The sequence below is a fragment of the Nicotiana attenuata genome, unplaced genomic scaffold, assembly GCF_001879085.1.
Source record: "Nicotiana attenuata strain UT unplaced genomic scaffold, NIATTr2, whole genome shotgun sequence".
In the NCBI taxonomy this organism is placed as follows: Eukaryota; Viridiplantae; Streptophyta; class Magnoliopsida; order Solanales; family Solanaceae; genus Nicotiana; species Nicotiana attenuata.
The window spans coordinates 1-25,556 of record NW_017677093.1 but is presented as its reverse complement, the minus strand read 5'-3'; the positions used below and the strand labels follow the sequence as shown (position 1 = coordinate 25,556).

General features: G+C 35.1%; 2 protein-coding genes across 6 annotated transcripts; both read left to right on the top strand.

The window, feature by feature from the left end:
• Positions 1 to 9,000: 9,000 nt before the first annotated feature.
• On the top strand, positions 9,001 to 10,768 carry LOC109221310. 5 transcript variants are annotated; one of them, XM_019385784.1, is made up of 3 exons: positions 9,005 to 9,183; positions 9,410 to 9,524; positions 9,826 to 10,768. In XM_019385784.1, exon 3 carries the CDS (start codon positions 9,862 to 9,864, stop codon positions 10,516 to 10,518), a length of 657 nt encoding a protein of 218 aa, XP_019241329.1. In that variant the 5' UTR covers positions 9,005 to 9,183; positions 9,410 to 9,524; positions 9,826 to 9,861; the 3' UTR covers positions 10,519 to 10,768. The 5 variants fall into 5 exon arrangements, with proteins under 5 accessions (XP_019241327.1, XP_019241329.1, XP_019241328.1 ...); XM_019385783.1 differs by having other exon boundaries at positions 9,005 to 9,274; XM_019385782.1 differs by having other exon boundaries at positions 9,001 to 9,524; positions 9,800 to 10,768.
• An 11,758-nt stretch (positions 10,769 to 22,526) lies between these two features.
• On the top strand, positions 22,527 to 23,592 carry LOC109221309. Its single transcript, XM_019385779.1, has 2 exons — positions 22,527 to 23,108; positions 23,161 to 23,592. Exons 1-2 carry the CDS (start codon positions 22,527 to 22,529, stop codon positions 23,590 to 23,592), a joined length of 1,014 nt encoding a protein of 337 aa, XP_019241324.1.
• The last annotated feature ends 1,964 nt before the right edge of the window (positions 23,593 to 25,556 follow it).

Sequence of the window (25,556 nt, the reverse complement as noted above, 5' to 3'; positions counted from 1 at the left end):
CGTCCATCATATGTGTATATCCGAAGGATCCTCCCGGGACTACCACTCCCGTAGTCCAACTATCAAGTGTGGTCGGGGGATCTAGTACGGGAATCCTAACCCGCACGTACCCAAAGTAAAGTGTACGAGGGTATCTAGTACGGGAATACCTAACCCGCACGTACCCAAAGTAAATGTGCGAGGGGGATCTAGTACGGGAATCGAACCCGCACGTACCCAAAGTAAACAAACAAGGGGGGAAGCTACCGGAATCCCACATCCGTAGTCCCAATGTAAATGCGCAACCACAACCAGAAGATATTCAGAAATGAAGTACAAAAGACAAGCATCAGGTAATACTAGCCTAGCATGCTTCACGTAGTACAGTCAAGGCAACTTAAACAATTAGGCAAGTTAAATCAACTAAACATGCTTTTCTAATCTGACACATGTTATAATTGCAAGTAAAACAAGGCAAATATGAAGGAAACTCAGTCTCAATATCTTAAGTAAAAATCGGATTTTTCAACAATTAGCTCAAGTACGCGCTCGTCACCTCACGTACAAGGAACTCAATTACCAAATATCATATCCTAAGGGGAAAGGTCCCCCACACAAGGTTAGACAAGCCACTTACCTCGAACCGGCTCAAAATCAACTAGAAATCACGCCTTTGCCACGAGTATCCGACTCCAAATGGCCCAAATCTATTGAATTCAATTACATATTGTGAATAACATTATTATTAAATTCAAAGCTACAGCGTGAAATTAGGTAAAATGACCAAAATGCCCTTCAGGCCAACGCCTCAGAATCGAATAATTTTCACATTTTCAGAACTCTTGTACTCTCACAAGTCTACCCATATAAAAATCTCCCAAATCGGAGGTCAAACACCCACTCAAAAACCCAATAGTTTAGCCTATGAAGTTTCACCCAATTTTTCAATTTTTGATCCCAAATTCGAATTTTAATGATGGATTTAACTACAAAATGATGAAATATAACTAGAAGGGAATAAAGAAACGTTACCCAATAGTCTTCTCTTCAAAACCCTCTGAAAATCGCCCTTCCCCGAGCTCAATTTGATTTTTCTAACTTATGGAATCTAACCCTCGGAATTTTTATATCTGCACAGGCATTTCCGCTTCTGCGGACAAGGGACCGCTTCTGCGGTCTCGCTTTTGCGGAAAACGATCCGCTTCTGCAACTTTCACTAAAAATGCGGCGTCCGCTTCTGCGGTTCAACAACCGCTTATGCGGATTTCTTACCGCTTCTGCGGTTTCAACCAAAAACCCAAGGGCCGCATCTGCGACTATTATCTCGCAGGTGCGTAACCGCTTCTGCGGTTAAACTTCCGCACCTGCGGAAACTGAAGAAACACTCGAATTTCGCTCCTGCGATGGACAGGCCACTTCTGCGACTCCGCACCTGCGGAACCCAAACCGCAGGTGCGGTTATGACAGGTACCAACAGTCTTCAGCAATTCTTCAACTTCAAATACCTTCCGTCAACCATCCGAATTCATCCCGAGGCCCCCGGGACCTCAACCAAAAGCACCAATAATACCTAATACCTCATTCAAACTTGTACCAATCCTTAAACCACCTAAAACAACGCCGAAAACTCGAATTAATCAATGATTTGAGCCTAAGAACTTCAAATTCCATCAAAATACATTTTCGATCAAAAACCTAATCAAAACATGTCCGAATGACATGAAATTTTGCCCACACGTCCCAAATGACACGACGGAGCTACTGTAACTTCCGGAATTCCATTCCGGCCCTCGGATCAAAAACTCACTATCGGGCCGGAAACTTCAAAAATTCAACCTTCGGCATTTCAAGCCTAAATGAGCTACGGACTTCCAAAATACATTCCGAACACACTCCCAACCCCGAAATCACCTAACGGAGCTAACCGAACCATCGGATTTCCATTCCGAGGTCGTCTTCATACTGTTCCGACTACGGACCACTTTTCCACTCTTAAGCTCCCATTTAGGGACTAAGTGTCCCAAAACTCTCCGAAACTCAACACCAAACGTCCCGGCAAACCAAAATAGCAAAAATGAACTTAGGGGAAGCAGTTAATAGGGGATCGGGGCGTTAATTCTTAAGACGACCGGCCGGGCCGTCACATAAAAATAATAATAAAAGGATGAATACCAACAGAAATGGAAATATTTAAATAGACCGGTTTCACCAATCAGTAGAGCAACATATATGTTGTTTCAGAAAAGCTATCAAATTAATACAGTTGAATGAATAAATGCTTATAACCCGAGGTAAAACATTGCAAGAAAAAGAATATTATTACCACAACAAAAGATAACTTGCCTGTAAAAAATATCCCCTTGAGTTACAGTTTCGTAGTCAAGATATCAAGAAAAGAGGAGTTGTACCTACATTTTGTTTTGTGATGTAATAACGCTGGGCAAGAACCAATCATGACTTCTGAGAATTGAGATTTGACCCTTTGTTTGCAAATTACACTCATTTAATTGTGACCTTAAATGGGAAAGGAGAAAGAACTAAATTGGTTTGGGAATTGATCTGATTGGTAGTTGTAACTTGTAACTGTTGAAATCTGTTTTTCATCAAAACATAATTAGCTAAAAATTGTGATTTATGTTAATCGTTGTTACTGTTCGCCTCTCGCACCATTATTGCCATTAATTAATAATTAGTATAATTTACTTTCTATTGATGTGTAACTGTTGCACCCGTCGTGATCCATCGTAGATAGATATTCAAGATTAAGATGAAAAAAAGCAGTTTTTTAGTAGGAAAAGGTGGGAAAAAGTAAAAAAAAAAATGAGAATAAAGATAAATGGTAAAGTTGGCCAAAAAGATATGCCACCTCACTCTTTTTTCCCCAACTTTATTTATATATATATATATATATATATATATATATATATATATATATATATATATATATATATATATATATTGTTTGAATGATATAAGGTTAATTTAATTGATTTTGATGCCCAATATGTTAGGACTTGGGATTTCCAGTGTAACTGTTTAAATAAGGAAAATTTTAATAAGTAAAGTAAGTACTAAATATTAGAGAAATATTTAAATGACTATTTTGTCTAATGTTAACTCTATTTTAAAATGGTAAAAAAAGAGAATAATATTTTGCTAAAAGCCTTCGTATTTTTAATATAGTATAAATAGATATAGATGTATAGATTTTTGTAGACATCAATCCACATATTAAATGGCCGAAATGGTATTGGATAACTGATTCTAAGGGCACAGTTAAAATATATTAATTTAAAAATCATTTAAAGCTTAGCTATTACTATGTTTCTTCTTATGTTTCATCTTTGTTGAGTATAAAAAAATTTAAAGTTAATCTTATCGATTTCAAATATATTTTTTTCATCAAATACATAGATTATAAGATAAGGATATCTTAGAATATTTTTTTTTAATTTACATTATGTGTCGTTTTTAAAAATCACTATTACTAACAAACTGAGGGATATTCGAACTTGAATTGGAATGCAATTTGAGTAGTTTGCATTGAGATTAAGCCAAGTATGGTGTCGAAAAATATACTACTTGACAATTTTAAGACAATATATGCAATGTGATGGTACTGATGAGCTTGAGGTACAGCTCTTTCGTTTGAGTCAATTGTCATGATTTGAGTAAGTCCAGACCGTTTCTTGTTGGTGCGTGTATTATGCAAGTTGTGGCGTAGGCCTGTATTGAGGTGTCATAGCACCAGAGTGATGTGTTGGATTCGAGGTGATCGTTGGAGTCATTAATGAATACGAACAGATTTGATTTCAGCTTGTTAGAAGAATAATATCGAGGTTTGGCCCGGAAATCTGTTGTGGTACTAGTCAAAAGGGAAACGGTTTCATGAATGGTTGATATGAGAAATAATTACGGTTTATAGCGTGTTTCATTTATCGTTGGCAGTATAGGAAAGTGTAGGAATAAGGCTTTAGCTAATGAGAGGTTTTCTGCCGGTAATTGGTTGTTACGGGCAACTGCTGTGAATAGAAGTTATAGTTTCGAGTGTTTGGATTATGTGGTATGTCATATGATTTCACCTGAGGTTACAGGTATGGGTTATTACAGTTGGTTCGGGCTTATTCTGAGTATAGATGCGAGGTTCTGATCTTGTGTACGATTTCGGAAAATGCAATGTGGTTCCACGGGTTATGGTTTAGATGGACTGTGAAATTTCAACTATATTGTGTTATCGGACCTATGCGAGGTAGGGTGACGTGGGATCATCCCGGGTATATGCTTGGTAAAGTTATTCAGCTGTTGGTTAGCTTCTAGAACAACTCTGGATACGCTCGAGGACGAGCGTTTGTTTAAGTTGGGGAGGATGTAACGACCCGACCCATGGTATCAAGTACTACCACCCCGTTTTCCTCATTTATTGCTTCTTCATGTTTCATTATCAGCAACGAGTGAGTTAGAGTTGAATTGAATTGGTTTAGATAGGAAATGAGACACTTAGTCTCTTTAAGGAAGGCTTAAGTGGGAAAAGTCAACCGGATGTTGACTTATTAGTTAGAAGGCTCGGATGTAAATTCCGGTGATTCGGTTAACTTCGGGAGGTGATTTATGGCTTAGGAGCGTGGTCGGAAGTGATTTTGGAGGTCCGGTGTAGAATTAGGCTTGAATTGGCGAAGTTAGTATTTTGACGAAATCCGGTTGATGGGTGAGAATTTGATCCGAGGGTCGAAATGTAATTTCGAGAGTTGCAGTAGCTTCGTTAGGTGATTTTGGATATGTCTGCAAATCTTCAGGTCATTCGGACGTCGTTTGGTCGGGTTTTTGATCGAATGCGTAATTCGGAAGTTTTTAAGAAACTTAGGCTTGAATTCGATGTGATTTGATGGTTTTAGAGTTGTTTGATGTGGTTTGATGATGGGAACAAGTTTGANGAATTACAAAGATAATAAAAAGATAAGATATTTTTGAACATTAGTAGAGAGGTTTTTAAAATTATTATAATAGAAGTTATATCATGCATAAACTCAAAAAACCGAAATCTTATGGAATATTTACATAATATCCCGCCATATTTATTGTTTACTTTTTATAGCTAATATAAAATTATAAATAGATGATATACCAACAACACACGATTATACACATATTATATATGGATTATATATAAATTACACATCATTCAATTTTTTAATTTAAGTGGTCGGCTGAGCACCTATTTAGGATGATTAGATAAAGCCAAAAGAAAAATATGAATTAACTTCAACCAAAGACTAAAAATATAATTAAAGTTCATATGTAGAAAATATTTATTAAAACTCATACTTTTATAGTGAAATAAATTAATTTTTTGTAACAAAAGAAATAATGACATAAAAAATAAGATAAAAGAAAATAAACATTGAAAAAAATATTAGAAAGATCTAAAAACGAGAAATAAAAAATGACAACAAATTTCTTCTTATGTTTCATCTTTGTTGAGTATAAAAAATTTGAAGGTTAATCTCATCGATTTCAAATTTTTTTTTCCAACTCAAATACATAGATTATAAGATAATGATATCTTAGAATATTTTTTTAATTTACATTATGTGTCGTTTTAAAAAAATCACTATTACTAACAAACTGATATGATATTCGAATTTGAATTGGAATGCAATTTGAGTAGTTTGCATTGAGGTTAAGACAAGTATGGTGTCGAAAAATAAACTACTTGACAATTTTAAGACAATATATGCAAGTTTTTATAATAATAATAATAATAATAATAATCAACTAATGTAACATTTAATGATTCAAAAAACAAAACTTTTGTATATATAGGGTATTAAAAATTCAAATTCTAGGGCTAGAGATATCGATAAACTTAAGTCATACTGAAATAAATCCGGCCAAAGAATCATTTAAATTTTTAGATAGCCGATTAAAGTGAATTTTAAATTAAGGATAATATCTTTACTTGCATCATTATAAATATATATATATAAAGTTTTAAAAATTAATATTTCAAAATTAAAATATTTTTTGAAAGATAAAATCATACCAAATAAGAGTTCAAGTCGTAGTATAAGAGTCACGTCGTAATCAAAGAATCGTTTATATCGTGTCAACCTTTGTGCTTTGCCATAAATATGAGTTATTATTTCACTTTGTGATTATTTTTAGGTTCCAATGACACCTATGAGAATAGTGCAAAAATAAAATTATCACTATGAGAATTGAGAAAATTTAGTCTTTTTTCAGGTAGTGTTTCTTAATTAATATCTGACGATTATTTGTAATTATTTAGAAGGTTTATATGTTAAGGTTATATACATATAATTCAAATTACTCAGATATTTAACACGGTTAATGTCAAATATCAAAATGGAGTAAAAAAAATTCACTAGCTAAAGAATTTTTTATATTTTTAGATAGCCAACTAAAATGAGTTTTGAATTAAGAATAATATTTTCAAATATATTATTATAAAAATAATTATTATTGAAAAATAATATTTTAGAAACTGAAATTTTAAGAAAGAAATATTTTTTAAGAGATATCAACACACCAAATAAGAGTTCAAGTAGTAGTAAAAAAGTTAAGTCTTATCCAAAGAGTCATTCATTGTCTCAACATTTGATTGTTTTGCCATAAATATGAGTTATTATTTTGCTTCCTGACTATTTTTAGGATCCAATGACACCGGCAAGAATGGTATCAAAAAAGAAAAATAGAAGAAATGGTTAATTTTTTTCATGTAATTAATATCTAATGATTATCTATATTTACTAAAAAAGTATAAATTTTAAGATTATTTACTTAAAATTCAAATAACTTAAACATTTGACATGATTAATGACCGCGCATCCGTACAGATACTAATACTAGTAGATAGATATAGATGTATAGAGCTATAGATTTTTGTAGACATCAATCCACATATTAAATGGCCGAAATGGTATTGGATAACTGATTCTAAGGGCACCGTTAAAATATATTAATTTAAAAATCATTTAAAGCTTAGCTAGATTTAAAAATCATTTGATACATTGGTAAGTGTTTGGTCCAATCTTAGCTTGAGGGATTAGGAGTTGAGTCACTAAATTATTATATAAATTTTGATTATATTTTAAATAGGGGTCCTTAAAACAACTATTTGTGCACTTTGCCGGAGCTAACGGAAGACAGAATTTAAGTAGTGACACTTAAAAAAGACCATTTGTTTCAATGCTACAGCCTATCTATCTTCAAATTGAAATAACTTCCTTCCTGTTCTCTCCAATCCGTTTCAAAACAATTTCATCAATTGCCAAAAGAAATTGTTATTTGTTCCTAATATTATACAAAAGAAATTACAGGGAAGGAATTATCCCATGAATATGGAGAATTGAGTTAAAAGAAGAGAAAAAATGTCCTTAGTGAAATTTGAGGCCCGCACTTAATGGTGTACAGCTTATAACACTTCATTCTCTATTTAGGCTAATTACCATTGAACAAACACAGCTTGATTTAGTTTTCTCTTTCCCTTTTTTCTGTTTTTTTTTTGGTCCCTTGATTTCCAGTATCTCATATATTTTAGGGTTCACTAAAGAAACACTAGGCGCTAGGCCAAAAAAGTTACTCCCTCCGGGCCAAAATAAGTGATTTTTTGAATGTTTTCACACATATTAAGAAATCCACCTTTTAGCATTAATTACCAATTAAATTGACCATATTAACCTTTACTATCTCACATAAACACTCCTAACACATATTCCAACACTATTTACTCCAAGGACAATGTAGGAAAAAAATAATTAATTCATTCTTGAAATCTGAAAAAATCACTTATTTTGGACCACAAGAAAAATGCCAAAAAATTACTTATTTTGGACCGGAGGGAGTAACACTTTCTCCAGTTGTCAACGATAACAACACCAATTCCAGCTATATTACCCAATAGCTAGGCCTTAAATAACTATTTTGACTAGGACTTAAAACCATAGACTATTAAAGGATTGCCATAGCTTTATATAACAAAGTCATAACTAGGAGTATGATTTTTATCGAGTGGATTGAGTTTTTTTTTGCTCTGAAATGAAATTATGACTTGGTTATTGTTTATTAACCATCACAAAGAAATTAAGAGAATGATGATATTATTATATTTTATGGCTGTCAAGCCAAGTAAAATTGATACAATATAGGGAAACCAATTATAATTGACCGCCAAAGAGCAATTAACCTCAATAGCAGCAATGAGATGTTACCACACAATACTTATTTATTTATTCCTCTATATTCAATTCGGATTAGGTTTGTAGTGCGGATCAACTAAGAACTTCAATTATTCTCACAGAATATTTTAATAATCTGAAATTAACACCTAATTCGTATTAGGTTTGTCAGATTGACCAACAATATGTCATGGAATCAAAGTACTAGTACTCATTACAAACTAAGCAGAGAGCGTTCAGTGACGAAACCGAAAATTTTGCAAAGCGTATTTTAGATTTAATATATATTTATAAAAATTATTTTTGACCTGCATACGTAATATAATATTTCATATACTCAGTAATACGCCACAGAACACATTTCACTCTATGTGGCTACGCCACTGAAACATTAACTACAAAATTATGGATAAATTTAACGTATGTTATTAGAAAAATGTTCTAGGATTTTCCTATTTCCATTTCATAGGTGAGACTTCTGCTATCTGTCATATGTGTGGTTAAACAACCCTAACCCTAAAAATAGAGAATATATGTCACGGAAAATGCAAAGTACTAGTAGTAGTATATAAGTACCCATTAAAAATAAAGCAAAGAGCATTAAGTACAAAATTTTATGGATAAATTTCTACGTACTTTATTACAATAACATTTTAGGAATTTCCTATATATCCATTTGATTAGTGCAAGTACTTCTGCTATGTGTCATATGTGTGGTTAAATTAGAGAATAGAGATTATATTATTGCACATGGAACGACACCCTATTCAATAGCCCTTATTCTTTGTTTGCTTTGGCCGGCGACCACACCAAAACTATATAAAAACACACACTAATTTTTAATCTAATCTAAACCACCAAGAAACTCCAAAGTCTAATCTACAATATTAAGCCCCACCACTCCCAATGATTCCTTTTTCTTCTTCCTTCGTCTTCTTCTCCTTCCAAATTGTCATTTCATTTGTTTGTTTCTTCAAAGCTTCATTAGCAGAAGAAGAATAAAACCAGTGTACATCTATATTTTTAAACTACAATACTAGTATATATTACTCCATTCTATTTCATTCTCCACTAAGAAGCAGCTCTCAATGGGATCACAAGTTAACCACATTTCATTGACTTAATTCCCACACTTTTTTTTATTTTTTATACATTTATTCAGTGGTGCTGGTTCTTGTTTAGTCACTTTCATCCCTTGTGAAAGTACTGATCAGAAAGGTGGTGCTGGCCTGCAGGTTCATGTGGTGGCGCCCTTATTGCTTTCAGAATTCATTATTCTTGATGTTGCTCACGTGATTTCAGTCCTATTTTAATTCTACCTCTCATTTATTCTACCTTTGATCTTAATTGGTACGTTGTTCTTTTCAACCCTTTATTTTTCCTTTATATTTGTACACATGAATTCAGAATAAATGTGAGCTTATTATATTTTGGACTCATAAAACCTGCCTCAAAATACGCCTCTGCTTATACATGTATATTATATATATATGTCCGTGTTGTCCTTGTGTGTTCATGCACACTACTTAGCTTTTTTATTTTGCCTAGTGAAAGTGCATAATTAAGTTTACGTGTTTTCTTTCATTTTGAGGTGTTTTTGTTTTCTTGAGAAATGAGTGAAACAGGTGAAATCTTGGGTTTTGGATCGCAGGAAAGGAGAAAGAGAGGGATATTGGAAGCAAGAACAATGGCTGAGTTGCTTAGAGAGAGAATGGACGGCAGTGATCGTGTCGTGAGACGACGAAAGAGTCTAACTGAACGGTTAGGATTCTCCGGACCCATTGCATGTTGTGGGTCCACCTTGTGTCTCAGACCAGCTTCGTTAAGTGTGGTTGATGATGATGACGACGACGAAGAATCTCAACAAGCACCACCGGAGGCGGCGGAAGTGGGTCGTGAAGCACCGCCGGATATAGAGTCAGCTTTGGTATGTTTAGCTCATATTCCGGCGGGTACAGGGATGAACTTGGCGGCGGCGTTAGCGGCGGAGCGTAACTTGAGATCGGCCCAAGATTCAAGCCCAAGTCAAATATCAGGCCCAGGACCAAATACAAGCCCGTTGAGACCCAATATCAATGGGCCGGGAACTGGACAAGAAACACCATTTAGGATGTCGTTGATGAGATTATTAGAGGAAACGGACGGCTGCGATGCAAAGGAAGAGGTCAAAGAAGGAGTGGGAAATGATAAGATGTGCTGCGTGTGCATGGGAAGGAAAAAAGGAGCAGCGTTCATACCATGTGGACACACATATTGTAGGGTGTGTTCAAGAGAGCTTTGGTTAAATCGAGGGTATTGTCCCCTCTGCAATAGATCCATTCTTGAAATTCTCGACATTTACTGAAAACTCCAAAGGATTGGTCATGGATTTTTGTGTTTGATTTCTCATCAAAGTGAGCAAATGGATTTGATTTTTTTATATTAAAAGAAAGAAGAAGATTAAGCAAAAACACATGAAATTGTTGTACCTAGAGGAGTAAGAATTTGTTATTTACTTTCTGAATCTATGGTCGAGCACCTATACTAAGCCTTCCTTTCCAGCTTGGTTGAAGTTTGATCCACCATATCAAATAAGTATCACATTTTCTAATTAATCACATTCTTACTCCTTTTGATCCCAAAAGATAATCGTTTTGACAAATTAATTTTTTTTTCAAATAATAAGACGTTTCAGAAAAAAAAACATAAAGTTATTTTTCTTAATTCATCCTTACTGCTCTATTTAATGAAATGTAAATTGATTGAGATGTTTAAGGGAAAGATAAAAAGTAGTTTGGTTAAGTACTTTTATGATTGAAACATAAAAAAAAAAAAAAAATCTTTCAAGGAGTGTCAAAAGCGTTTTACTATGAATCTGATATAGTAGTGAATTGCAAATCAATTATAAACATAAGCGATTGTACTTCTTAGTTCTTAGCATAGAACTGTGGCAATACATCACCATTTTAACAGAAATATACATTCATGTTTAAGTAGTTTATGCCCTTTAAATGTGGATGCTAGTTTTGTTTGTTGCTTGTCTACAAGTGATAAGTAATAGACGAACTCGAAAGTATAAGAGAAGAATTGTTAGTCCGGGACAAAGATAAAAAATTAGCTTTTTCTTTATGTTTGGACCAAACATCCAAAGTTTTAGTTACATGTCATCTTGGTGGCCCTAGACCATGATTAGCTCGTAAAAAAGGTTATCTTGGACCGAAACTATCTTCGATCTGGCCCAATACAAAGTTGGAGCAGATAAATGGGTTTTGGGACAATCTATTCTAAGCTTTCTTAATTGATCCACAGTCATAGGGATGTCAAATGGGGTGGGGTGGGGGCGGGTTCTGCTTTAACACGCAAAATTTCAACCCATCTCGCATAGCATTTCTACCCGCATTCCTCCGCCCCACGCTAAACACCCGTGTCCACCCGCCCCGCCCCACTTAGTTTTCCAGTATTATTTCTTCAAATTGTTTTTTTTTATAAACTTCCATTACATTAGTTAGAGCATCTTCATATTTTCTCGAGGCCCATTCTTGTCCGATAACGTGATATTAGAAAACAAGAAATAGAAATTGTGATATTCACACTATTGTTAAATCAAAACTGACTTTATATAATGGAAACAATTACTTATACCACAAGACCAATATAAAACATTGATAGAAAAAAGAATTATGTTGCGAAATATCGTGGGTTAACTAGCACAAAATCATACACAAAGCAAATAGAGAAGAAAAATTAACACAAGATTTAACGAGGTTCGGCTAAGCCTAATCCTCGGGGCGAAAGCAGAGAGAGTTTTTCACAATGAATGAGAAGAAAAGCATTGTGCAATCTCTAGAATCCCCAACTACAACCCCTTATATATAGATCCCAAAAGGTCCCAAACATATAAGAGAAAGGTTTCCCAATTTGACAAGGACTATAGGTTTTCCTTTCCCAAATCTATTAGGACAATGAGTTTTCCTAAACCTATAGGGATTATGGGTTTCCTAAAAATACAAGGAAATAATTCAAGCCACAAATAACAAATCTTCCCCTTGGCGTGAATTCTCTTCATCAACACGAACAACATCTCTCTACCTTGCCCTCAGCCCTCGCAAGGGCTCTATCCATAACCGCACACATCAAACAAGTCTAGGCAACACCTAAACTTGTTAAGAGACTCAATCTCTTTAGCCATAGCACTAATCCATGATTTGGTTATATACTCGGAAGAGCTTCTCTATATGAGTATATACTTGGCTATAACCTTTCACTCTAGTTGCATACAAATATGCACTTCTTGGCCCTCGGCTCAAGTTTTTCATCCCTCGCATGAGCATAATAGGACAATCAAATATTCTTAAATTTGAATAATCAGCAGGTGAACCGGACCATACCTCAAAAAGAGTTTTGAACTCAATAGCTGTGGATGGAGATCTGTTGACCAAATAACAAGCTGTATTGATTGCTTGAGTCCAAAAATCTTTTCTAACATATGAGTGTAAAAGCATGCTTCGTGCCCTATCACAAAGCGTTCTATTCATACGCTCTGCAACACCATTTTGTTGTGGTGTTCCGACACACGTGAGGTGTCTCACTATGCCCTCTCTGCTGCAAAAATTATCGAACTCAAAATTACAAAATTCCAACCCATTGTCAGTTCGAAGACTCTTAACTTTTCTTTCTGTCTGCCTCTCAACCATCGTCTTCCATTAACAAATATCGGAAATACCTCATCTTTTGTTTTCAAAAAATACACCCACGCCATCCTTGAGTAATCATCTATCAAAGTCATAAAATACCTAACACCACTCTTGGAGGGAACTCTGTTTAGACCCCACAAGTCAGAGTGTATATAATCTAACTTGTCTTTGGTCTTGTGCTCGGCCTTCTTGCTGAACTTTACCCTTGTCTGTTTAACAAATACACAATGCTCACAAAAATTCAAAACTTGATTTTTGTACCCATTCAGCAAATTCTGCTTACTCAACAAAGACAATCCATTATCACTCATATGGCCAAGTCGCAAGTGCCACAATTGAGACTGATTCAGATTAATTTTTTAGAAGCTATAGCGGCTTCCACTTCAACCACACTGGCCTGAAGATGATACAATTTAGAATGCAGTTTAACCTTCATAAGTACCATGGAGCCTTTACACACTTTAAGTATTCCATTCTCGGAGTGAAATTTATACCCTTGATCATCCAAAGTCGATAGAGAAATCCAATTTCTCTTTATCCGAGGAACATGCCAACACTCAATGTTTTCGATAATTCTGTCGAACATTCTCAATTTGATGTTACCAACCCCCTATACTAGTAATAGATTATCATCTCCCATGTAGACAGTCCCACTCATTTTTTTGTAAGTTGCAAAACAGTTCTTTTGTGGACACATGTAGAAATTAGCACCAGAATCAAGAACCCAAGAATTCTGCCCATGACTAGAACTCACAGCACAAACTTTTCCTACATAATCACTATCATCAGAATTATTGCCAGTGTCAACAATATTTGCCAAATTATTTATTTTCTACTTTCCTCTTTTCTCCTTCAGCTTAGGACAATCTCTCTTGTAGTGACCTTGCTCCCCGCACTCATAACAATGTTGCTTCCTTGCTCTAGACTTTGATCTGGCAGTTGATTTTTTTCCTGTTAAAGTTCTTTTGTTGTGTTCTTCCTCTAATCACAAGACCCTCGCCCTCAATTCTGCTGTCTGGAAAGCTCTTTTAAACTCTTTAGATTTTAGTGCATTACTAACATCTTCTAGTGAAATGATGTCTTTCCCATATAGTAGTGTATCGGTAAAAGTATCATAAGACGGTGGTAAAGAATATAACACAATCAAGGCCTGATCCTCACTCTCAATTTTGATATCCACATTCTTCAGGTCCATTATAATTGAATTAAACTCATCAATGTGAGTTTTAACAGGTGTACCTTCATTCATATGGAGATTGTATAACCTCTTTTTCAGGCAGAGGCGGTTTGTTAGCGATTTCTTACAATACAGATCTTCCAGTTTCTTCCATGTCGTTGCTGCTGAAATTTCTTCAGCAATTTTCCGAAGAACGCTATTTGTAACTGTCACGACCCAAAATCCCACCACAAGCGCCGTGATGGCACTTAGTCTCTAAGACTAAGTAAGCCGATCATAATAACAATTCAAACCTTTTTTTTAAACCAACAGCGGAAATAATTATAACACCTTTCCAAGACTGATAATACTGCATCATGAACTCTAACTGAATACATGAAACGATCTCAAGGAAATCGAATATATAATACTGTTCGAACAATAATTGACAGTACGATTAAATGGAAAGACTCCAAAGGACTGCCATGACCAAACAGCTCTACCTTGAATCCTTGCGATCACACTCTAACTCTGTACGAGTCCGATATCTTTAATACTTGTCTCTGCATGAAAATATGCAGAAGTGTAGTATGAGTACACCATAGTCGGTACCTAGTAAGTATCAAGACTAACCTCAGTGGAGTAGTGACGAGGTATAGTCAAGACACTCATTAGTCAAATATGTGCAATATAGCAGTATACAATAGTACTAGAAAACAACTAGCAGTGATGGCGACAAAAATCAACCAGTGATATAAACAGCAAGGCAACAAGAAAATATTGCTCAATAAATAATGAATATAGGTACAACCAATTAACCAAGTCCTTCAAATATAAATCTTTCACCCATAACTTTTTCAAATGATAATCTTTAGAATATAATCCTTTCCAATAAATATATTTCGAATATACCTCCTCCAAATAAACATCTTCCAAATAAAATTCTTTCAAATAAATATCTTTCGAATATTCCTCCTCCAAATAAACATCTGCCAAATAAAATTCTTTCAAATAAATATCTTTCGAATATAATTCTTTCAAATAAAAGTCTTTTTGTGACACCTCATTTCATAATCATAAAATACGGGTCTCAGCCCACTTTCATATTTTTCGTAACACGGGTCTCAACGCACCTTCATATTTTTACGGCACCTCATGCCTATATTTCTATCACAACCGCACGGACAACTCACTTGCCAATAATAAAATTATCATATTTTCTCCGGCATCTCGTGCCCATATTTAATTCATAACCACACGGACAACTCACGTGCCAATATTAAATAATTATTTTTCTCTGGCACCTCGTGCACATATTTCATATCACATTTGCACGCGGCTCACGTGCCAATAATATAAATCGCCCGGCAATAGCCACAGGCTCACAATTCCAACATGAATCAGACTTTATTAAATTTACTGAATTAACAAAATGAGTTGCACAATATATAAAAGAATCACAACATCACAAAAAATCACAAGTACAATATCCTCACATCATCACATAACGATTACCAACACAATAACCCACATCATCACATATCATCCCTGACAATAGCCACTGTTATCTCTCCTATAGCCACCCTTATCACTCCTATAATAGCCTCCCTTATCCCTCCGCCCAGACAATATCAATAGCCACCATTATCGCTCCTATAGCCACCCTTATCGCTCCTATAATAGCCTCCCTTATCACTCCGCCCAAATAATATTCCAACACACATAACAATAGTGAAATGCCACCCTTATGCCCACATAATGTCAACAATGGAATGCCACCCTTATATGCCGCATAGCAGTAACCCAAATCACACACTAATTCACACAGAGTCCTATCACAACAACACAGCATCATCAACCCGTATTTACAAATTTCCCGTAGGCCACAACCTTTCCAAAGGTACAACAAAGATAATTAATTTCACAATAGATAGCCCGCGGCTCAACACAATATATAAAATCTCAAAAACAACAACAAGGATGAAAAAGTAACTCAGCATAGGACAACACTTTCTTTAATCCAAAATTTTGATAAATATACTAATGCCTCAATTTAATCTTATTTAATTAATTATTTGCAGATGGAAATAATTGGATTATTTCCAAGAAATGTCAACCCAACCAAAACGGGATTGAGCATAAAAATCAAAATGGCAATCATACCAAATTATCATATAAAAACACCCTCGGCAAACAAGGAATAATGCATGACAAATAACAGATTTACTAAGTTCCAATAATTTACCAATTTAATATATAAAGTGTCTACAAATTTTAACCGATATAATTTGCACATATAAATCAAGTACGTACTCGTCACCTCGCGTACATGGTTTTCAATCACAAAATTTTCACATAAGACTCAATGCCTAAGGGAAAATTTGCCACACAAGGTTAGGCAAGATACTTACCTTTTTTTTAAGTTAGGCCAATAATCCAAAATATCCTTCTCGCTTGAATTGATCTCCGGACAGCTCAAATCTATCCAAATTAATTTTATAACTTCATCAAAATTCATCGGAAACAATTCCGGATAATAAAACTTTGACTTAAAATTTCACATTAAAAAAGTCAAGCAAAAGTCAATGCGGGGCACGCCTCTCGGAACCCGACGAGATTTTTACAAAATCCGAACACCCATTTCGATACGAGTTCAACCATACAAAAATTATCGAATTCCGACATCGGATTGGCTTTCAAATCTAAAATTTTTGTTTTTGGAAGATTATACAAAAATCCCAATTTCTTACACCTAAGTCCAAAATAATTGATGAATATGGACAAGGATTTATGAAATATAATCATTTTCGGATATAGAACACTTAGCCAAGTCGAAGTCGTGAATAATGCCTTTGGAATCGCCCAAATCCGAGACTCAAAACTCAAAAATGAGTAGTTAAGAATATGTCCAGGCAAGTTGCATTTGTCATTGGAGAATTATAAATCGTATTTTACACATGCAATTTAGCTTCTGTCCCAGAAAAAACAGCATTACCAGCTTTCGGTAAATCGATCATAACTTTCTGTACAAATGTTCAAATTATAAATGGATTTACTTTCTGAAAATTAGAATCGAAGGACTACAACTTTCATGTTTCGATAATTTCCAGATTCCTTACAGATTTCGAGATATAAGCTTTCAAAGTCAGCCCCGCGAAACAGAAATTTCTGGCGATTTCAAAACTCTTTCCAGACAGCTTGTATTGTATTAACCATAACTTTTTGTACACAATTCAAAATGACAAACGGTTTAAATTTCTGAAAACTAGACACAAAGGTCTACAACTTTTATTTTCGAATCACCTCCAAGTTCCTTATAGATTGCGAGATACAAACTCTCAAAGTCAGCTCTGCGCTGTCCAAAAACAGCTTCTGCCCAGCGAAATTCCAGCATCTTCAACAAGGCGCCAAACGATCCGAACCCCATCCGAAACTCATCCGAGCCACTCGAGACCTTGTCCATATATACTAATAAGTCCTGTAACATAATACGGACATGCTCGAAGCCTCAAATCACATCAAACAACATCCAAACTAAGAATCGCACCTCGAATCGAATTATGAGTTTATGAATTACCAAATTCTATAATTTGCGTCAAAACATATCAAATCAATCCGGAATGACTTCAAATTTTTCACACAAGTCATAAATGACATAATAAAGATGTTCCAATTTCCAAAATCGGATTTCGATCCCGATATTAAAAAGTCAACTTCCCGGTCAAACTTTCCAAAAATCTTATATTTTCCAACTTTCGCAAAAATGCGTCGAATTGTCCTATGGACTTTCAAATCCAAATTTGACCATACGCCCAAGTTCCAAAAGACCATACTAAGCTATTGGAATCATCAAAATTCTATTCCGGAGTCGTTTGCTCAAAAGTCAAACTTCGATCAACTCTTTTCATTTAAACTTAAAAAATTAGAGTCGTTCTTTCAATTAAATTCCGAATCTTCCGAAAACCAAACTCGATCGTACACGCAAGTCATAATACATATTACAAAGTTGCTTGGGACCTTAAGTCGGTGAATGGGGCGTAAATTCTTAAAACGACAAGTCGGGTCGTTATAGTAACGCTCATGAAGATCACACTCAAAGCCCTCTCCTTCAAGTCTGCTTTCTCTGTCTCTTTCATCTCTTCAGGAAAATACTCATCAATTGCCTTCCATAACCCTTGTAACACCAAGGACGATTTCATCTTAATCTTCCATAGACTAAAACTAGAACCCCCGTCAAATTTCTCTACTTCGTACTTTGTTGAAGATGATGAAGACATCTTAACCCTAGATTATATGTAGAAACCCGAACCATGCTCTGATACAAATTGTTGCGAAATATCGTGGGTTAACTAGCACACAATCACACACAAAGCAAATAGAGAAGAAAAATCAACACAAGATTTAACGAGGTTCGGCTAAGCCTAATCCTCGGGGCTAAAGCAGAGAGAGTTTTCCACTATGAATGAGAAGAAAAATACAGTACAATCTCTAGAATCCCCAACTACAACCCCTATATATAGATCCCAAAAGGTCCCAAATATATAAGAGAAAGGTTTCCCAATTTGATACCAATTATTGCGAAATATCGTGCGTTAACTAGCACACAATCACACACAAAGCAAATAGAGAAGAAAAATCAATAAAAGATTTGACGAGGTTCAGCTAAGCCTAATCCTCGGGGCAAAAGCAGAGAGAGTTTTCACTATGAATGAGAAGAAAAGCACAGTACAATCTCTAGAATCCCCTAGTACAACCCCTATATATAGATTCCAAAAGGTCCCAAACATATCAGAGAAAGGTTTTCCAATTTGACAAGGACTATAGGTTTTCCTTTCCCAAATCTATTAAGACAATGGGTTTTTCTAAACCTATAGGGATTATGGGTTTCCTAAATTTACAAGGAAATAATTCAAGCCACAAACAACAAATTAAATGAAACTCCCAGTAGAGTAAGGAAAAGGAATTTATGCCCATAACTAAATAAATGCAAAACTGAGTAACATAACTGGATTTTTCAACAGCAGTATATGTAGATCTCCTCCATAACATGAAAAGCTTCAAAGATGCATTTTTATGATTGACAAAGAGCACTCTCAAGTCTCACGGTATGGAGAATAGAGGAAAACAATTTTTTTTTTTGAGAGGGTCAAATATTCTAGAAAAGTCAAAGTAGTTAATATATAGGAATAGTGAAGTTCCTCTACTGTTTAATGTCATTTTCGAATATTTCGGATTTATATAATAATCAAAGGTATTCAGATTGAAGCAAGAAAAAAAAGATAAAAATATTTAGAAATTAATGACAACACAATATAATGATCCAAGTAAAAATTTAAAAAGAAAATCGTATAAGCAACCGGTTGAAAAGCCCGAAGAAAAGATTCATGCGAGTAACCAAATGTACAGTAGGAAAAATTGACCCGCACCCGCCCGCAACCCGCAAGAATTTCTTTTAAGCAAAATCAACCCACCCCGCCCCGCGTCCCACCTGCACATGTACAAACCCGCCCTGTCCCGCATAGTCTCAAACTTGCACCGCCTTGTACCCGCACCGTCTCATTGCCATCCCTAACTGTCACTGATCAGTCCAATTTGATTTGGTGGAGAAAGCCCAGTTGGATGTTAAGATTGATGCAAAATTGATGATAAAGATCGATCAAAATCTAATTAAAGAAACAATTCCAATGACATAGGAGTAGTTGTTATGGTGGAATTATATTTACCTCTAATAATGACGTGTGGTTTGAGTTTTTTTTCGGAAAAATTTCATATTAAAACAATTGGGCTGCCTCTTTTCAGCTTTATAGCTCATATTTCAATTTATAATTGAGTAGTCCAAAAATTATAGGCCCATATCTGAAAAAGGAGCGTTAATTCCGTTTTTTTGGGAGTAAAAAGCGGGATTTTCTGCATTTTCTCAGATTCTTTCCAATCTTCTTCCCCAAATACTTCAAAAACGAGATCTTCCCGTGTATGCAGCTCCAAAAACCCTAGAATTTCTTCTTCATCTCGAATTAACAACAAATTAAATACGAAAAGTAAAATTTGTTTGCTGCAAATCAGCGCAATTTAAGTTTTTGCTTCAATTTTGATTTCCATTTTTTGTTCGATGGAGATTTTTCCAGTTTACGTTCTTCATAGTGGTGAATGGGAAGAAAACAAGTTTATCAATTTCGTCAGCGATTGTGTAATAATCGAGTCGACATTCACCTACAACAATTTAGTTGCAGCTATTTCGGAACAGATTAGTAGGGCTTCTTATCGGGCGGATTGGGCGGTTATTTACTCTTAACGGTTTGGCTTATCAGTTATCGGCTTTTAAATGTATTAATCCGCTAGCCGCCCGATAAGGTATCGGGCGGATTGGTATCGGTTTAGCTCTTATCGGGCGGTTATCGGGCGGTTTATCGGCCTAGCAAAATTATCAATGATTCTAGGAATCCAGCAGTACTACCAGAAGAAGGAAAATAAGCAAAAAAATTAGGACTTGACATGACTTCGGTTTAATAAAGAAGACAAGAAATGGCTGCTCTTTGTGCTTCTCTTCGACAACAGCTTCCTCTTGAAATCATTAAGGTTTGTGAAACGTGTGTTCCTTTTTTCTTTAGCTTTCCCAACTTTCCCTCAATCGCAGAAATTGTATTGCACTAATTCTACAAGAGAAGCCAGGTCTAGTCTCATTAATTTCTCGGGGACGGATCTGTTATTTCATCTAATTAATGTTCATAAAATATAAGCAATTTATGTATGTCATTTTGCTCCGGAAGTAATAGATAATGAATCAATTTCTTCTATCTTTGTTAGTGTTGTAATAAATCAGAAACTTTTTATTCTACTTCTTCTTCCAGTTAAATTGAATATATTCCTATACTCCTATTTAGCAAAATTTGATCAATTCTATATTCCATTACTGGACTCATTATTGAATAATTCGCCCCCAAACCGATAAGCCGTTAATAAAAAAATTTCAATTCGTTCCCCGTCCGTTAAGCCGTTAAGCCGTTACCAGTAAGCTAAGCTTCGGTTCGGTTCGGTTTTCGATTTCGGATCGGTTTTGAACACCCCTACAGATTAGGATCGACAGTGAGTTAAACATAATAGAGATTAACTTTCTCCCAAATGTTGGTTTGCCACCGATCCTGATTTACAACGATACAGGTGTGAAGGTGTATATCGAATTAAAGTAGAAAAACTTGAATTTCACTGAATATCCTTTGTTTGTGACAGTGAAAGAGATATATGAAAATCGTTTGGTTCCTACAAGTTCTAGTTGTGTAGTTGCTACAAGTTCCAGCTGTTTGGTTGGTACAAGTTCAGATTCTAGAGATGTATCAACAATTGATAGCACTGAGATTATTGATATTAAATTTATTGAAAACACGAAATTTAGTGAAAACACGGGTATAATAGATGATATATTGAACGAATTTGTTGAGGAAGATCAAATTTATAAGGATAAAGAGACAGTTGTCAGTGTGATGAAGAACTTGGCTGTACGTGAAAGGTTCCAATTCAAGGTGAAGAGATCAAGCGCAACAAGGTATGTAAATAATTGTATATTCTGTTATATATATGTATAAATATGTATGAAGTAGTATATATTTGTATCTAGGTATTAAAATTAGTATATATGTAGTTATGTTTTTGTATACAAGTGTATTTAGAAGTTGAATGATCTTTAATCCTAGGTATCACCTTATGTGTATGGATGAAAATTGTGCTTGGAGTTTCAAATCTTCTGCCGTTTTCAAGGAAAACATATTCAAAGTGAGAAGTTACAATAATAATCACACATGCGGCTATGGTGAAAGATACTTAACACAACGTCAAGCTACTTCGGGTGTAATTGCTAGTATAGTCAAGGACAAGTATGTTAATCCAAAAAAAGTTTACACCGCAAATGATATAATAGAGGACATACAAAAGCAACACGGAATTGAGGTAAGCTACATGAAAGCATGGAGAGCTAAAGAGATAGCAATGGCAATGATAAGAGGGAGTCCGAGTGATTCATATAAGGAGTTGCCAAAGTATTTTTATATGTTGGAGCAAACAAATCCAGGAACGGTTACAAAGTTACACAAATCAGAAGATGGATGCTTTCTTTATGCATATGTTTCGCTATATGCATCTATCAAGGGCTGGGAGCATTGCAGACCGATAATGGTTGTTGACAGAAGTTTCTTTAAAGCAGCATATAAGGGTACCATATTGACTGCTTGCACACAGGATGGAGCTGGTGAGTTGACTGCATCTACCTTGTTTCTGCAGTTTGTATAATATTGTAGTTTCATGTATAAAAGTGTATAGGATTTCACAGCTGCTGTTTTTATAAAATTTGCAGTTGGTATAAAATTGTATAATTGTGTGTAAGATTTGTATAATTGTCTGAATCCTAATATCTATTTTGTATAAACAGGAAAAATCCTTCCACTTGCATATGCAATTGTAGATTCAGAGAATAACAAATCTTAGGAGTGGTTCTTTGTCCAGATAAAGGGTACTTTTGGAGTTAGGGAAAGGATGTGTATAGTTTCAGATAGAAATGAAAGCATCTTCAATGCCACAAAAGTTGTGTACCCAGAAGTACCACATTGTATTTGCATGTTTCACTTGTGGCAGAATGTAAAGCGCACATTCAAGAAACATCACAAACAATTGAAGGATATCTTCTTTGCTTTGGCTAGAGCTTACACGATAGAGAAGTTTGAGTACCATATGACAGAGATGTGCAAAATTGATCCGAGAGTGCAGCCTTACTTATTCGAAATTGGCTACGAAAGGTGGTCTAGGGCATATTCCAAAGTGAAAAGGTCGATGGTAATGACTTCCAATATTGCAGAGTCAATTAATGCAGCAAACGAGGATGCTAGAGAGTTACCAGTAATGCGATTGCTGGAGCACATGACAAATTTGCTACAACAGTGGAACGACAAAAACAGAAAAAGTGCAATGGAGACATCTACAGATCTTGGCGAAAAGTACGACAAACTCCTTCGGGAAAATCTGATTGCCTCGGAGCAAATGACAGTAAATGAATCAAATATAATGATGCTTGGCACTGCTGACTTGCATTTTACTGCTTGTATAAGGATGTATAACTCTGTATAATAATGTATAATGTTCTTTAACTTTTTTAAAAAAAAAACTTTTGCAGGTGAGGCCTGCTACGGAGCAATTATATACTGTGTTTGAAGGGGTAAGGCGAGACATAGTGTGCCTTGAAGAGGGGACATGCAGTTGCGGAAAATTTCAAATGGATGAACTTCCATGTCCGCATGCTTGGGCGGTTTTGAAGAACCAGCAGCTGAAACCTGGCCAGTATTGCTCTTTTTACTACAAGAAGGATAAACTCCTTAGAACTTATGAATTTCCAGTGAATCCGATGCCACATGAGAGTTTATGGGTAATCCCAACAGAGGTGATGGAAGATGTGGTCCTACCACCTAAAGGGAGAAGGAATATAGGAAGGCCAAGAAAGGAAAGACTCAAACCTGCTTCAGAGAAAGAGTCTAAGAAGGCGTTTTCATGTTCTGTGTGTGGACAAGGTGGTCACAATAGAAAAACATGTAGGAATCGACCAAAATAAATAGTTGAAAACATAACACTTCCTATTACATTTGTTGTCATGTTGAGTAGTTAAGTTTCACAAACAATAGAGTTACAAATGTTGAGTAGTTAAGTTTCACAAGCAATTAACATGTTTCATTATACATGTTTTGATTATCCAATAATAGTGTCTTACTGTTTTTAATGGTACTAAATATATTGATAGATTATAGAAATACAAAGTAGAACTGCTAACAATCAATGGTATTATATGTATAAAGATGTATAAATGAGAGTATAAGTTTGTATAAATTAGTATAACTATGTATATTATTGTATATATATGTATAAACCCTGCTACATTAACAAAACTGCAACCATAATGAAAATACATACTTTGTTAAAGGACAAAAGCAACTGAAATATTCATTAAAATGTAATTCATTCACAGCCACAAAGTGTAATGACTACCACAAATTACACAAAAATAAAAACATCTATAATATCCTTTAAGGTTATCTCATAAGTAGCAGAATAATACTTAGACAAAACTAGGCAACAACTCCTGATACATAGAAAAACTATAGTAAAATGGAAAAAACAGAACTACTTTCTCGGTTGCCCCCTCTTTCTCTTCCTGAAAAGTCTCCCTGTGATTTGAATCACCACTAATTGCACCGGACTGTTGTTTTTTCCTTCCATAATCCCACAACAGAGATCCCCACCTGGTGCGAAGTGTCTCAATGTCAAAATTATCTTTTCGAATTTCCTTACCAAGGATGAAATACTCAGCAAAGCCAGCAAAAGCACCACAATCACTGTAATTAAAAAGAAAAAATCAGATTCAAATAGGTAAACTAATAGTAAAATAGTAAAACAATTGAGATTAACCTACTATTTGATCTGTTGGGGAACATTATTAACCAGATTAATCTGCAAAGCATCAGAATGGGATTTATCAGTATATGCACCATTGTTCCAATCAATTCCCTTCTTCTCGACATAAAAATCAGAACTCTTCAAGAAGTAAGGTATTAGAACTGTATAAGGCAAAGCAGCATCCAAAGCAAGTCTATCATTAATAGCTCCACGATTAGAATCATAGATGTGGATGCACCTATCTATGAACGTAAACACCCCCAAAACCCAATGGCCCAATTTTGCTCTTCCGCGCTTCACATAGATAGGGAATAAGACGTGGTCAACAGTGTGCCACGGGACATTTGCATCACAATAATATCCTCTAATGTACTCTTCTATCTCATGCCCTTCAGGAATCACTGAAGGATCTTGATTCACTTTGAAATCTTTATACAGGGAGTTGATTTTGTTACCAAAGGCAAAGTCGGTTGTAGTAAACCGCATGGCAACACTCGGCCCATATTTTCCCCTCTTCCTCAAATAATAAAAGAGGACATCCAAGTGCTGAAACAAGAAATAAAACAGAACAACCATCACTACCAGATTTTTTTAATATAGAAATTTATACACTATTATACAGAGGTATACATATTTATACAAGGTTATACAATCTTATAATCTTATACCGTGATTATACAAGGCTATGTATACACCATGGGGATCTCAAATAATAAAGATATGCAACAAACAAAAAAAGGCATTAGAGCATAAATTTATTAAATACCGTGTCAATGAAAGGCCGACCACAATATGTAAGTGAGTGGAACCAATCCTTCGTGGCCACATTACACGAGCCAAAAGTAAAAGCTTCCGCAAGCTTATTTACTTCATCGGGATATATATTTTTGGCACTTCAAATCACAAAAAATAAAAAGTAATCAGAACTACATTCATTGACAAGTATAAAATCAGAACATGAAAGATTAAAGAAAGTGAAGATACCTTCGCCTCGTATCCATCCCATTATCAACAAACGCGCAAAACTCTTTAGCCAATGGCGACAATGGATCAAAATCATCAATTTCGATCGTGAAAGGATGCTTGATATAAAAAATAAGCTTGGGCGCCGATCCTGATGCCCCC